Raw genomic sequence first — 14,250 nt, forward strand, 5'->3', positions numbered from 1 at the left:
GTATGAGCCACCAGGCATACCTCTCTTCATAAAGCATTTATCACAGGTAATTTCATTATAGCAACAGAAAGCTGATTAATTCACATCTGCTTTCAGACATTTTATGTCCTAGCCTCTTCTATCATAGTTAAGTGATATGAATCAAGATCCCCATTTCAGATCAGCTTAGAAAGCTTTGTTTACAGTAACTTTCAAAAGCTAGCTATGTACTCCCTCTAGTGGTAGACCCACTTTAGAAACTAAATAGATTGAATGAAAAGAATGATTTTCATTACAGTTCAAGGAATTTCTTTTGTTGTTGTTACTAGAAACCAAAACTTAAAACAGTGAGGTGGAAGTATTTTTTATTGACAATGGAGAGGATTTTTGTTACCATTATCTTTGACCGAATCTGTTAAAACAAAAAAAGACATCAAAACAAGTGTAATGTACGTGCAAACAGAGCAAATGAAAATACAAAAAGAAACTACTAATGACAGGTCTTGCGCTTAATAAGAATCAAGCAGCAGAGAATCAGCAGTTAGATAAATGGAATTATTAAATAGGCTTTACTTTGAAATTTCCCAGATAAACAATGAATAATCAACAGTAACACCACCAAATAAATCCACAGGGAAGAGCTCACTCTTCTATACTTTGTATACACTATATATGTTAGTCATTCTGTCTTTCATTTATTTCCTCTGATAAAACTGACTTCAGTCACCAAAAGGCCATTTTGGCTAAAAGTTTATAACATTGTATACGAGTTTGGCGAATGCCCCATTACACCTATAAAAATGAAGGAAGGGTTTAGGGTACGCTTTTTTACCCCAGTGGAAATGAGCCTGAAACTCTGAAGTGACCGATGTTTAATGTCCAGTGTTGGCTGACTGTTCAAGGTGTTTTGAATGAACATGTAGTTCTTAGCAAAGTTTTTTTTTCATTTTTCTTGATCCATCCACAAGCAACAAGAGGAGATCATGGTATTTTAATATAAATTTTCTAAAATAATTGGTTTTTGACTCTTGTAAACAGTTTGGCTTTGTTTTGTTCTGAAAAGGAGATCAAGCCATCACAGTGCTATTTTCAAAGATACAGGGAGGGCATACCTGATTGCCTTTAGAGGTTGTTATTATTATTATTATTATTATTATTATTTTGGCTCCAGTTCCAGGTTAAGTCATTGTTGTTTTTCTTTTGTACAGGATCAGAGGCAGGTGTTCAGCTTTAGATATTGACAGACTTGAAGAAGAAACATGTTGAAGCATGAAACATGCTTCGAGGAAACATACCGATTTGACTCATTACAGTTCAAAACCTCATAAAAAGGGTGGAATGGTAAAATGCAAACAGTACTTGGAATTGTCAAATGTTTGCACTCCAGACTCCATGAACCATATAGTTTATTTTTTTAAAAAATCATATTTATATCCATTTACAGAAGACTTACACATTTAAAAAGAAATACACAGCAGTACATAAATGCCTAGTATATTACATCATGAAAAACAGGTGGCTCCATTTCAGAAAAGCATCTGTTGTGCAGAGTTGACGATGTGGATGAGGCTTATTATTCAAATGACTGAAGCATTTTATTACAACTGTAGTAAACTAATCAAACTTAAATGTTAGACTCCCCTCCATCGTGTTTTTAGCTTTTAATAAACCATCTCTTGTCATTATTTCCTTTGAATTGGGTCTTCACAAAGGTTTTCACTGCTCGACTTCTTAGATGGTAGTGCACTTTAGGTAGAGTAGACAGAAAAGACGACATCTAAAACAGGTAATGGATATTGTTAGTGTGCCCACACAACCCATTGGATTAATCCCAACCCACGGCCCTGTGGTCTATCTACCTTCATGCAGTCTGCCTGCTCTGGCTCTTGTCCTAAACAATGATGGAAAGAAAAATCGTCTAGGGTGTAATCAATAGTGGATATAAAGTCACATTTGCTCTTCACATTTGCACAGAAGAGCTAAACAAATGTGAGGATTTGTTTGACTTTAAGGGAAGTTATAGTAGTCATAAAAACAAAGCTAGTCACACAAAATGTCAGCATGCCTTCTGAAGATTTCACAGCTTGCTCATTAAGAAATTGGCACGATTGGACTATCCTGTCAGAATAGGTTTATAGTCTAGTTTATATATTTTAGAACTCTTCAAAAGAAAAGTGGTTATTTGCAACAAATCAGAATGTGTTTCAAAGACTTTGTGTAACTGATAGAGGATCACAAATGCTTTCCAGTCATAATATAGAGAGGAAACCTTAACCTTACTCTTTTGGTCACAAAGAGTGGATAATAATTTATGAATTACTTTAAATAACAAAAGAGCTACAGTCCCACCCAAATCAGTTATCCTAATGTTACTTATTATAGTTACTGGTATCCCTTGAAAAACTAGAAAAACTAGTTAAAACTAGGAAATATGAACTAGAATGCCATGCACAAAAAAATAGATTGCAAGTAATTAAAGAGTAATTCTACTCATTAGTCAAGAAGCTGAGAAGCAAGCACCATTGAACATATTAAATACTCATTAATAAATTTGTATCCAGTTCCTGAAAAAATATTATATGTAGATACTGTTACAAATGGTATTTGGGGAAGCTTCTTATTATATACCTTAGGTCATGTCTACTTAGCTGTCATAATTACCAATTATAATTAAAAATTTAATGTTGGCTTTGGACTTTCTGCAGTTAAATCTCTCCTAGGGATGATTTTTGGATTTTGTTTTTACCAGGTATCAATAGTGACCCAACTAAGGCTGCCCATCAGCTGCCACATGAGGATGGAGGACAGCAATAAACCATGTGGAGCTTTTCATTCAAGGCATTTAACAGCCCAAGGGAAGCTCTTCCTTCACCTCTGTTTCCTCATCCCATCCGTGCACACATTTGGTTCTAAACATCACTTTAAAAGTCTTTTTGCAAAAGATTAACTCAATAGAAATCTGAGAATATTGGTACAGCCCAGTTTAAGGTGAAATTATTGCTGAACATTTGACATTTATAAATCCAGGAAAGCACAATTTTGCTCACTTGACATTTTCAATAAAGTGCCATTTAATATGGATTTGAATGTACTTTCCATTGGCTAGAATTTCGTTAGATGCAAATGACATATCTTAGAGTGATGTAGCAAAATATTCTATTGTTTCTATCTTTCATTCTTACCAAATAGGTTTTGTTCCTATATCATACGCCCCAGAAAGTAAATACGATAAAAGTAAAAAAAAATTTTTTCAAAAAAAAGTAAAAAATAATATAGTAACAACCCATTTATATGTAATAATTGAGTGACAGGCCTCCAATAGGCAGCCTCCTACGTCATAGCTGACAGATGATGGTAGGAGAAAAGAGAGGAGCAGTTACAATATCAACAAGAGTCTTTTTTCTCCCTCTAGCAGTTGAAAGGGCTGAACCCACCTCTGTACTGCTAGGCTACGTCAAGGGTGTATTTACTAGTTTTTGCAGGTTCCAGTTTTTTTTGTTTATTTGTTTAGTTGTTTGTCAGCCAAAGGGAAACTACTCACAGCAGGTCAGTGCTGCCTCCTTTGAGTGGCTTGTCAACATGAATATGTGCGAACAGTGGAGTTGTCTAACCTCTGCAGTCTTGAAGAAGCAACTGCAAATGGAGAAAAGGGCTTTAGACGTTCTTGGATGATAGAGCACAAGAGTTCAGATGAGGAAGATTTTTCTCTGCATAGAGGGATGCTCAGTATGTCAGTACACTGACTTACTCTCAGATAGAAGCTGCTCATCCTCTCCACCCAGTTACTAATGGAAATGTATCCCAATTTCACTCACTTGAGTTTTTGAGTGGTTCTGTGCTCCTCTTCCTTACAGTCTATAACAAAAACAGCTCCCTGGGGTGCTTTGTTTGTGCTGAGAAGATGACCCTTCAAGAATTTAGTATGCTAGCTTGCATTTTTCTCTAAGTAGTGACAAACTTCTGTCCTAATTTTAATCATGCTAATTTCCTCATGAATTTGGAAGAAGCTACAAGAAATGCAGATCAAAGATCAAAATTTATGTTGGTACTACTTTTAAGAGCCATAATAGCTATTACTTTAAAAAAACAAATATTTTTTTTTCTAGATATTATCTTAATGAGAATAGCATTAGTTTTTGTTGATGCTTACTAAAGAAAGATTATTTTAGAAATACTGTTTCAAATTCGTTTCTGCTGAAGGACTGTTTTTTACTTCGCGAATGGTATAAGTCTAATGTCCACAGAAGGAAATAGAAATAGAAATCTGTTGTTGGATTTTCATTTCATTTTCTTCTCATTGTAGCACTTGTTTACTTAAAGTCTTCTGCCTCTGGCAGAGGTAAACACAGCTAACAAGTCTAAATTTCTAAGATTAAATATATAAGACTTGCAAAACATAGATGCCAGTGGATTTTTTACAATTATTAAGGACTTTTAGATCCTATACAAGCTCTATTTTAAATGATTTATATTGGGAATAACAGAATAAAGGAATACAAATCATTAGGCTATTGTTGTCATTCCTAGAAGTGGACATTAGCCCAATTGTTCTTTTTAGGATGCTGTAAATTGTTTTTTTAATGGTGGATAAAATGCCAAGTGTTCATGCATTAGCAGTTTACAAAGGGGATGGGGTTTTGATGAAAGCAAAGCAAATTTCAAGCAGAGCAGACCAGGTAAAGAAAAGAAAAAACCCCAGGAAGCTATGCAAGGTCAGAGAACAACATTAGTTTTGTTAAACAAGTCTTTTCCTTCATAAACAAAAATGCACCGCTACTGTACCGTCTGGTGCCATTTTTCTTGACTGCCCAGATGTGGTGGTCAGCCTAAATCCAGCTGGCAGTGTTTCTGAGGACCCAGGCATCATGCTGATTCCATGGACTTCACGAGGAGGAAACTGTCTTCTCCAGGTCGAACCACGTCTGAAGTTCTTGTCATCACTCTGCCAGTATAGAGTTATAATTTGATGTAATGAAAACAAGTGAAGTAGTCCAGGTGCAAGACGTTGTGTGCTTAGAAACCTGTGACTTATTTTCATTCAACCTCTATGCTATGATTCATCTCAAATGTTCTATTGATTGCAAAATGAACATGTAGAGATTGGAAACCAAAATGTTTTTGTAAAACTTTGAATTTGATTTCAAATGTAAGGTTTGGCATCTTTAAGCATCTTTGAAAACCTGAAATAAAGTTCCAAAAGGAATGTTGTGATACTTTTATGCCAACTGTCTTTTGGTATCAGATGATAGGCTTAACTGAATCGGATGTTAGGTGAACTATATGTTACTTGATCTCTTTGTAAATGCTATTTTCACGTGCCCAAGATATGTGTGTTGTGGGAAATCTTTACTAAGATAGCCTGACTAAGATGCAACAGTCTAGATTCTCTTCTGTATTAGGGAAAGTGCAACTGTTAGACTCAGGTGATGAAAAATCACCTTGGAATTGGTCACAAAAGATCTTGGCACCCTTGGCATGACCCTTTCAATTAAATTTGTGCTTTGTGGGTCCACTAAAACATAATGTAACCTGGTTATTAATGGAATTCTGATACTGACTCTGCTATACCTTACAAAAACAATCTCTTCATTCTTTCTGTATACAGAAAGTGCCTATACTGGGCCAATTATGTTCTTTAAACTTGCTAATCAGCACTATGTAATTTAGCATTTAACTTCTATTTTTCAATAGGTCTGATCCTAAAGACAATATTCATTTTTCCACATCATATCATTTAGAATTGTTAACTTTCTCCTGTAAGGAAGATTTTTCTTTTTAATTTCCAGAAGTCAAACCCAAGTAAGTTGTAGTTTGCCTTGCTCTCTGACTTGGCTTCATTTTTGATATTTAGAGTAATAAACCAATATTTAGCTCAAAGTATTGTTACAAATGAGTAACAATATAAGGTATTGCACATAGGCTGTCAATGACATTAAGTGACATTTGAAGTCAACCTGAGGAAGATGATTTTTAGATTATTACATATAACTGCTGCTGAAATTCCTGTAATTAGTATCTAAATTTTGACTGGAGGCTGCACTCAAATGGTAAATCATTGGCTTGGGAAGAACAAGGACCAAGGTTTGAAATCTAGTGCTACTCAGAACATCTAAATTTTCTTTATATTTGACAATGATTTTATAAGTTGAACGTTGTCTACTATTCCTAGCTGCCATGTTTTCACATGATTCCAGACCTCTATACACTGCTTATATAGAAAATAAAGAGAATTTCAACGTCTGGCCTCTCTAACTTCTATACTCTTGGAGAAGTTATTTCATTAAGCATTATTAATCATGTGTTCCACAAAACCCTACATCACATTATAGGTCAATATAACACTGGTCATACATGAGATAAAAACTGAAAAACTAAGCCCAATAAATTGTGAGTTTGACTTATGAACACAATATGGCTACTGGGCTACAACATGATAAGAAAAAGTCTAAGATAGGATAAAAGATACCTTTAATTGATGTCAAAGTCTATAAAGCATAGCACTTTTTAAATAACTTTAATAAAATCTGGGCGCTATCATTAAAGTCCCAGAAATTAATCTACTATGATTTTAAGCAAATTGTTTTTCTATTTTTGCTTATAATAAAAAAGTGGGCAACACTGTAACAATGAGATGTATAAGACACTAAGTTGAAAACGAACTTTACAACTTGGGGGTGGGAGGGAGGAATTGGGGATGTGGGGAGGGAAGGAATTATAGGGGAAAAACAAAGGAGGATGTAACAATGTTCAATAGGAAATGTATTCATTGCCTTACTCATGTAACTGTAACTTGTCTGTACAGTTTCTTTACAATAAAAATACTTTAAAAACATGGGCAAAAAATACTATAGGGTTTGAACAATTAATACATGTTTTATGCTTTTAAAAATAAGAAAAGAGGGGTTGGGATTGTGGCTTAGATGTAGAGTGCTTGCCTAGCATGCATGAAACCCTGGGTTCAATATGTAAGTACCGCATAAACAGAAAAAGCTGGAAGTGGCACTGTGGGGTTCAAGTGATAAGGCACTAGCTCTGAAGAAGCAGTGCCCAGGCCCTGAGTTCAAGCCCCAGGACTGGCAAAGAAAGAAAGAAAGGAAAGAAGGAAAGAAGGAAAGAAGGAAAGGAAGGAAAGGAAGGAAGGAAGGAAGGAAGGAAGGAAGGAAGGAAGGAAGGAAGGAAGGAAGGAAGGAAGGAAGGGAAAAAACAAAGAAAAGAAAAAAAAGTAAAGGAGAAAGAAAAGAATGGGAAAGCCACCAGGGGCTTTGTGCCTGTTATCCTGGTTAGTTGGGAGACTGAGATCAGCAGATGGTGGTTCAAAGGTAGCCAGAGCAGAAAAATGAGTGGCATGCCTTCCCAAAGCATAGCTGGTTCCAGTGCTGTCAGCTTGTCATCTCAAGTTACAATGGATGCTGAGATCAGTAATATCATGGAATCAAGCAGGCTAGGGACAAAAAGTCCATGTGACTCGATTTGCACAGTGAACCCATGTGCAATGGAAAGTACCTGTGACCACAGCAACAACAGAATACCTAAAGTAGGCCAGTGGCAACTCACATCCATGCCTAAGCAAGAAGCAAGACTTTGTGTCAAAAACATCTTGTGAAAAAGAGAGCTGGAGGCATGGCTCAGATAGCATGGCACCTGTCTATCATGTGTAAGATCCTGAGTTCCCTAGTACTGCTCGTATCCCAAATAAATAAAAAAGAGATAGAATGTTTAAGTAAACAATGACACCATAGTTAATGGATCCTTCTCTGTCTTTATTACATGACACAAAGCCATAGAATAGTGCCTGTACCTAAACAGTTCTTTAAGGACCAGCTTCTTTCTAGAAAGGAGCAGTATGATAGATTTTTAGTACATCTTACTAATGTATCTTTTGCAATTTCAAGTAAGAGTAATTGTATTCAGAAGTACAGAAACTTATAAGGCTACTTTGTGGAATCAACAAATTAGAATAAAAATTAAGACTATTGTATAACTTGCAAGATTCAATACAGTTGAGTGTTAACTTGGCTTTAAACAATATCAGTTATTTTCCTGATTGGACAAGTATATTAGTTTCTTAGAAGTTAGCTAAGGTCTACGTCTTAAAGCTTACCTGTTAAATTCCACGAAGGACAGCAGGGATTTTATGATATGGAAATCATCTGCCATGCCCATTTATACATAGAATAATTAAAATATTATTCAAACATCCTGTCTTTATTGTTAAGAAACACCTGCATTTCGCACTACTAACTTGGGCTTCTCTGTATTTTTCACAACATACTAAGTCTCCCTGTCCATTTCTTTCAGTAAGATCATATTAAATAACACCTGGGTCTGTGAAAGTCTCTGTCAATGCAGTGTGCTGGCTTCCCTTGTGTTCATTCTTCTCAAGAGGTTTCTTACATGTTCTTGCTTTCCAAATAATTTAAACATGATGTTGCTTTCCAAATAATTTAAACATGTATATAGTGTAGGTAGGGATTCTTACCCATATTATATGTTTTATATCCTATAAACAAAAAAGTTTTGCTTTTAAGATAAACTCAAATCAGAATTTGTTAAGGATGAAAAATGTGACTGAAAGCAAATTTTTAATAGCATATAATTTCTTGAGAACATACAAGGATATTGAAGAAAGAAGTCCCTTATTATTCAAAGGTGAAATGGTCAATTGCTTCTAGAGTTTTAAATAATGTCAACATTTTGCAATCATTGTTTTTGACAGAATCTTACTTTGAATTATTCTTCATGATTTTTGTAACTAATGAAACAATAATATGGACAAATAGATAAACTTCTTTTAAAAACCAAAGTAAGGCACGTCACTTAATATTTTCAAATACTCCTGGGTAAAATTCTAGATCCAATCATTAGAACAAGCATTCCCTCATACTATTCTAAGCACTCTTCCTCTCTAGGCTCCTATGAATGCCAGCTAAGAACTTACTTCATCCAGCCGCCGTTCGGTTCCCAGAGCCAAGAGGTTATTGTATTCCCTTTCAAGAATCTGTCTTGCCTGTTGATACCAAATTATAGTTACCATTATTGTACATACACTTCATGTTAAAAAAAACACACATAGATTCTATTTATCTGTGAATGCATTATAAAGTATGCATTAATTATATGATCATAAGTGTTTTAGTTTTCCATCTTTATCAGTCATTGCAAATGTTTATCTATCAGTACTAGCCAAGACAATATTCTTGTGTTTGTGGCAGTAGAGAGATAGTTTCACATAAATGTCATAAGTCAGGAGTCATTGACCCCCCACATTCATACTTTATTCCAATTAAGTATTTCAAGTAGAAACTTTAAATATGTATAATAGAATTAAAAATGAGCTTGGATGGAAAATTTTATCAAATTCCTATAGGTAATTTTTAATCCTGATGAATGATCTTCATTTGGATAAATTTCTAAATATTAAGATTTCTTTTGCCATGGTAATATCTGATTTTTAAACTGTGATATACATTAAAGGATTTTAATTTATTTGAAACTCTGCTGACAGTTATTCAGGGTTGGGAATCACTGCATACTCAAAGTTAATTGTCTGTATAATTCAGATATTTAAAGTAGAAAGGACTACATTGCAACTGAAGGCCATCTGTTAGAGATATTGTTTGGGGAATCTGACATTCAGGTGGGAGAAGGTTGGACTTCATGACATCGAATTCACTTTTAATTTTATGATTTCTGGTTTGGCTAGAAATCCAACCCCTTAGAATTAAAGCCCCACTGACACATTTTAGAGATGGAGATAAATTTCATTAAAAAATCACACATTATATTAAGTGAAATAAGTGAGGCACAGAAAGATGAGTACCATAGGATCTCACTGAAATGTGGAATCTGAAAATGCTGATATTACAGAAAGTGAGAACAGAATGGTAGTTAATGGAATTGGGGGATTGGAAGGGGTGGATGATGTAAGAAGATTGATCAATGGGCACTAGGTTACAAATTAACTCGGACTAAAAATCCTCATGTGCTATTCCATAATAGGGAGTTTATGGATACTGTTTAATGGTTTACTACAAAGCTAGAAGAAAAGGTTCAATAAAAATGATAACTGTGGCTTAATAGTAGATTGCTTGCCTAGCATGTAGACCTGGGTTTGATTCCTCAGTACCACATAAACAGAAAAAAAGCTGGAAGTGGTGCTATGGCTCAAGTGATAGAGTGCTAGCCTTGAGCAAAAGAAGCTCAGGTACAGTGTCCAGGCTCTGAATTCAAGCCCCAGGACTGGTTAAAAGAAAGATAAATGTGGTATTACATGTATTCATTCTATTTTAACATTATAAAAATTACTCAAATTTGCAATATTACTGTAAATGTTTCTTTGTGGTTTTATGTGCCTGTTTAAATAAATTTTATTTTAAAAAGAATGAATATACAGACACTTATATTTTGACATATTGTTTTCATTTGTTATTATATAAGCTCAAACATAGTTAATCTACAGCACAAAAGATCTTACCTGGGTGTTCTGTGTTGGAATCTGTAATAATAAAGCTAAGCTGCTGTAATCAAAGTTTTCATCCAGTGCTATGAGTGAGCCATGTACACCACTCTCAAGAATATTATTTGCATATTCTCGAAGTCCAATTGCTTGTATCCAGCGAATAACTCGATCATTGCTCCACACCAACACATCTAGGAAGTGAGATACATTGTGTCAGGCTTCAGGACATGGCAACAGAAACAAAATCACTGGCTAAAATGAGCCACAAAAATACCGGCCACATCACATTTATGTTGATTTGTGTACTCCCTCGTGTACTTACTGTTCTGATAACTAGCCACTTATACATTAAGTCTAGTAAGAAGTTCTCATTTTCAGAATGTCTGTTATCACTTGTAAGGATTCGTTACCTGAGACACAATTTTCATGTTAAAGCTGTAGGGATCTGTCTGCAGTTTAGTATTTGTACCACCAGATGGAGACATTTCTATTTGTGCTACACACACACACACACACACACACACACACACACACACACACACACACACACACACACACACACACACACACACACACACACACACACACACACACACACACACACACACACACACACACACACACACACACACACACACACACACACACCCCACACAGAGCAAATAAGATTTTAGTATTATGCCGAATCAGAAGTATGAACCAACTGCTATTTAAATATTGCATATAGTTGAGTAGATCCTTATTTTAATAGGAATTGTGTGTGTTATTTTAATAGGAATTGTGTGTGTGTGTGTGTGTGTGTGTGTGTGTGTGTGTGTTACAGAATGGTAAAATAAGGCAGAAACACAGTAGATTCTTAGGTGAAGAAGAGGCAAGCACAGGACAGAGGCCGGACAGATTCTTCTTCACACCTGTCAGAAGGAACCAACCTGCAAGCACCTCGATCACATACTTCTCTCTGGTATCACTATAATTCAGGACATTTCTATTGGTTATGCCTCAGTTTGTGGTGCTTTCTGTGGTAGTAGCCCAATGTACTCTGATATGCTGTACTTTACTGTAGTTCTCATGACTACGTCCCATTTGATTGTGAAAATAATATTTTCAAATCTATCCCGTTTTACTTTTTAATGCTCCATTTATTGGAAATATATTTTCAGCTTTAAGATATATACTTTTAAAATTAGATGGAATCATAGCAACTTTGGTTAGTATCTACATTAATATCTCCTCCTAAATTTTTTATATTCTTGTGTTAAGGTGTTTACATTGTATAAAGCACATCAGTGACTTTGGCTTTCCCTACCTGTCTTTTAATTGAGTTAATACACTCCCATTTGTATTGCTCAGATATCATAGGTTAACTTTATCATTTTTGTACTTTCCTTTTCTCTCAGTTTTCCTTTTTTCTTGACTTTATATTGTAGTGGTGAGAACTTTATTTCACTACTCTCTTAGAATCTGATTTTTAGAATTTATATTATTATTCACACTTAAAGCTTATAATATGCTGTCTTTACTTATCAAAGTATATTATAAATAGGTTTTTAAAAATGTCACTTCCTTGATAGTGCAAAAGGTTCAAACAATTGAATTTCATTTACCTCATTCTTGACTTTTGTAGTATAATTGGTATCCATTTAATTCTAGGTAAAATTAAAGTACTGTGGGTATTATTATTTTGAATTTACCTACATATTCTCTAAGTCCCTCTCTGATATCAATTTTTTCTTCTTTTATTGGATGTTATATTATTTTTGTATTTGAGATCTCTTCTTTCCTTTTCTTATTTATCTTGCTTGATATTTGCAGTCTTTAATTTGTATCCAATTCTTTTGTTCATTTGTTTTTGAGTTCTATCAGTATCTTTTTTTTTTTTCTTTTTTTGTCGGTCATGGGGCCTGAACTCTGGGCCTGGGCACTGTCCCTCAGCTCTTCAGCTCAAGGCTACCACTCTACCACTTGAGCCACAGAGCCACTTCCTGCTTTTTCTGCTTATGTGGTAGTGAGGAATCGAACCCAGGGCTTCATGCAAGGCAAATACTCTACCACTAAGCCACCTTCCCAGTCCCCAATAAGTTTCTTTTAAATGCTGCCCCCTTCTTTCTTGCCTGTTTCAGAGATTCTAATTACTAGACTCTAAATTCTAGACTCTTTATAACAATCTGTTTTATATCATTCCTTTTTTTCAGATTTTAGATATTTTTCCAAGTGATTTTTTTTTCAACTAGACTTTTATGACTATTGTTTTGGACAGAGGTTTAATCTCAGGGCCTCATGAATGCTATACGAGGTTCTTAATTGTGTTCTATACTCAGCCTATGGAGTATGTTTTTAAATTTAACACTGGATATTTCTATTTCTTGAAATTTCCACTTGAGTGAATTCATACCATATCGGTTCTAACTAAATATTGAAGTTCTCTGTTTTGTCATTATTTTCCCTGCATAAAGTTTTACTTATTTAGAGGACTATTTCTGGAAGATTTAAAAGAAAAAAAAAAAACAGAACGAAGATAGATTGCAGATGTTTCTGTTTTACTGATTTTAATCTTTTCTCATTTTGTCCACAGTACGCCATCTATGAGTTTTAAAATTATACCTCTCCAAAAACTTTTAATCTTCTAATTACATGTTTCTAAGAGTCTGCAAATGTAAGAAAAGAAGGTTGCCACGAATTTGGAGGGGATGGTGTATAAAATTTGGAGGTGCAGGTCCGTGGTATGGTGTGTGCTTACTATTTGCCAGTCTATGGTTAACCCCTGGAACTGCCACATCCCCCAAATTGCTGAGTTCACACATTAGTTTCTCTATTCTCTAGAATTTTTTGTTCCTCAAATCCTCACTGGTTTGACACTTGTAAATTCCAACTGCCAATTCCCAATTGTTCTATAAGACATGGAAAAGCAGTAGAGAAAAACAAGTTTACCCTTTACCTCAATGTATCACATTTTCCCCCTCAGATGATTAAATCTTAGCTGTCTTAGATGTCTTGAATTACCTTCAAATACCTATTTATATCTGTTTATTGATTTGTGTAGCCTTTCTATTTGTTTTCTTGAATCTACTCTATTATACTCACAGGTAGAAGTTCAAAACAATGCTTTCTTTGGTCTTTCCCATTGCTTAATGTGCTGGGAAAGTGATTGTATGTAAATCTGGAAGCTACAAGAATATCTGCTTCATGTATCTCTATTTATCTCTCTTGTGGCTTGAACAATCTAATTTCAAAGGAAGGTCCTGGGAAGAATGCTTATACCCCAGACTTGTGACTGCAGAGTCCATCTGAAGCAGAATGAATGTCTGAAGAAGATGAGAAATATAATGTTTGCCTTAGAGATTTTCCTTTTTCTTTCACTATGTCTTCCACAAAGCAAATGACTTCTTAATGACTTTAACTATATATGGGAATTATATATTATAAATGTTTCTTGAGTATCTCTAGGTTAGTTCTGACATACAATTTTCTCTCTGAGTTGTAGTAGCGTGTTCCATTGTGGTGGTAAGTCTCAGAAAAAGGCATGTGGAGTTAGTTACATTATTAGCTAGTACTGACAGTAAGAGGTCCCCTCTAAGTACTAGCTACATTTAAACTGGGCAGATATTTATGAACAACAGCAAATGTTTACTTGAATGTACTAAATACAATACTTCTTTTCACCATTGTTTCAAAAATTTAATCAAAAGCATACATAAACACACATACATACATACACACACAGTCCAGTGTTTCTTGCACTGGAGTTATTTGTAAATATAATGTTTGCTCTTTTCTATATCTGGGTTTATGTTAGTAAAGAGAAGCATATTAGA

The 14,250-nt window shown here is 34.8% G+C and overlaps 1 protein-coding gene across 14 annotated transcripts in view; it reads right to left on the bottom strand.

Moving 5' to 3' along the window:
- Positions 1-327: 327 nt before the first annotated feature.
- Ppfia2 (PTPRF interacting protein alpha 2) overlaps positions 328-14,250 on the bottom strand; it is a 338,232-nt gene continuing 324,309 nt past the window's right edge. For 10 of the 14 annotated variants that reach the window (XM_069989192.1, XM_069989190.1, XM_069989222.1 and 7 more), the window contains 5 exons: positions 10,454-10,629; positions 8,918-8,986; positions 4,762-4,921; positions 3,521-3,612; positions 328-1,756 (listed from right to left, as the gene is read on the bottom strand). In XM_069989192.1, coding sequence (XP_069845293.1) covers positions 3,554-3,612; positions 4,762-4,921; positions 8,918-8,986; positions 10,454-10,629 — 464 coding nt within the window. In that variant the 3' untranslated portion in view covers positions 328-1,756; positions 3,521-3,553. The remainder of the gene's footprint in view (positions 1,757-3,520; positions 3,613-4,761; positions 4,922-8,917; positions 8,987-10,453; positions 10,630-14,250) is intronic. The other 4 variants (XM_069989213.1, XM_069989207.1, XM_069989258.1 and 1 more) reach the window with 1 other exon arrangement.

Source organism: Dipodomys merriami, unplaced genomic scaffold (assembly GCF_024711535.1).
Source record: "Dipodomys merriami isolate MVZ:Mamm:240054 unplaced genomic scaffold, mDipMer1.0.p SCAF_10, whole genome shotgun sequence".
In the NCBI taxonomy this organism is placed as follows: Eukaryota; Metazoa; Chordata; class Mammalia; order Rodentia; family Heteromyidae; genus Dipodomys; species Dipodomys merriami.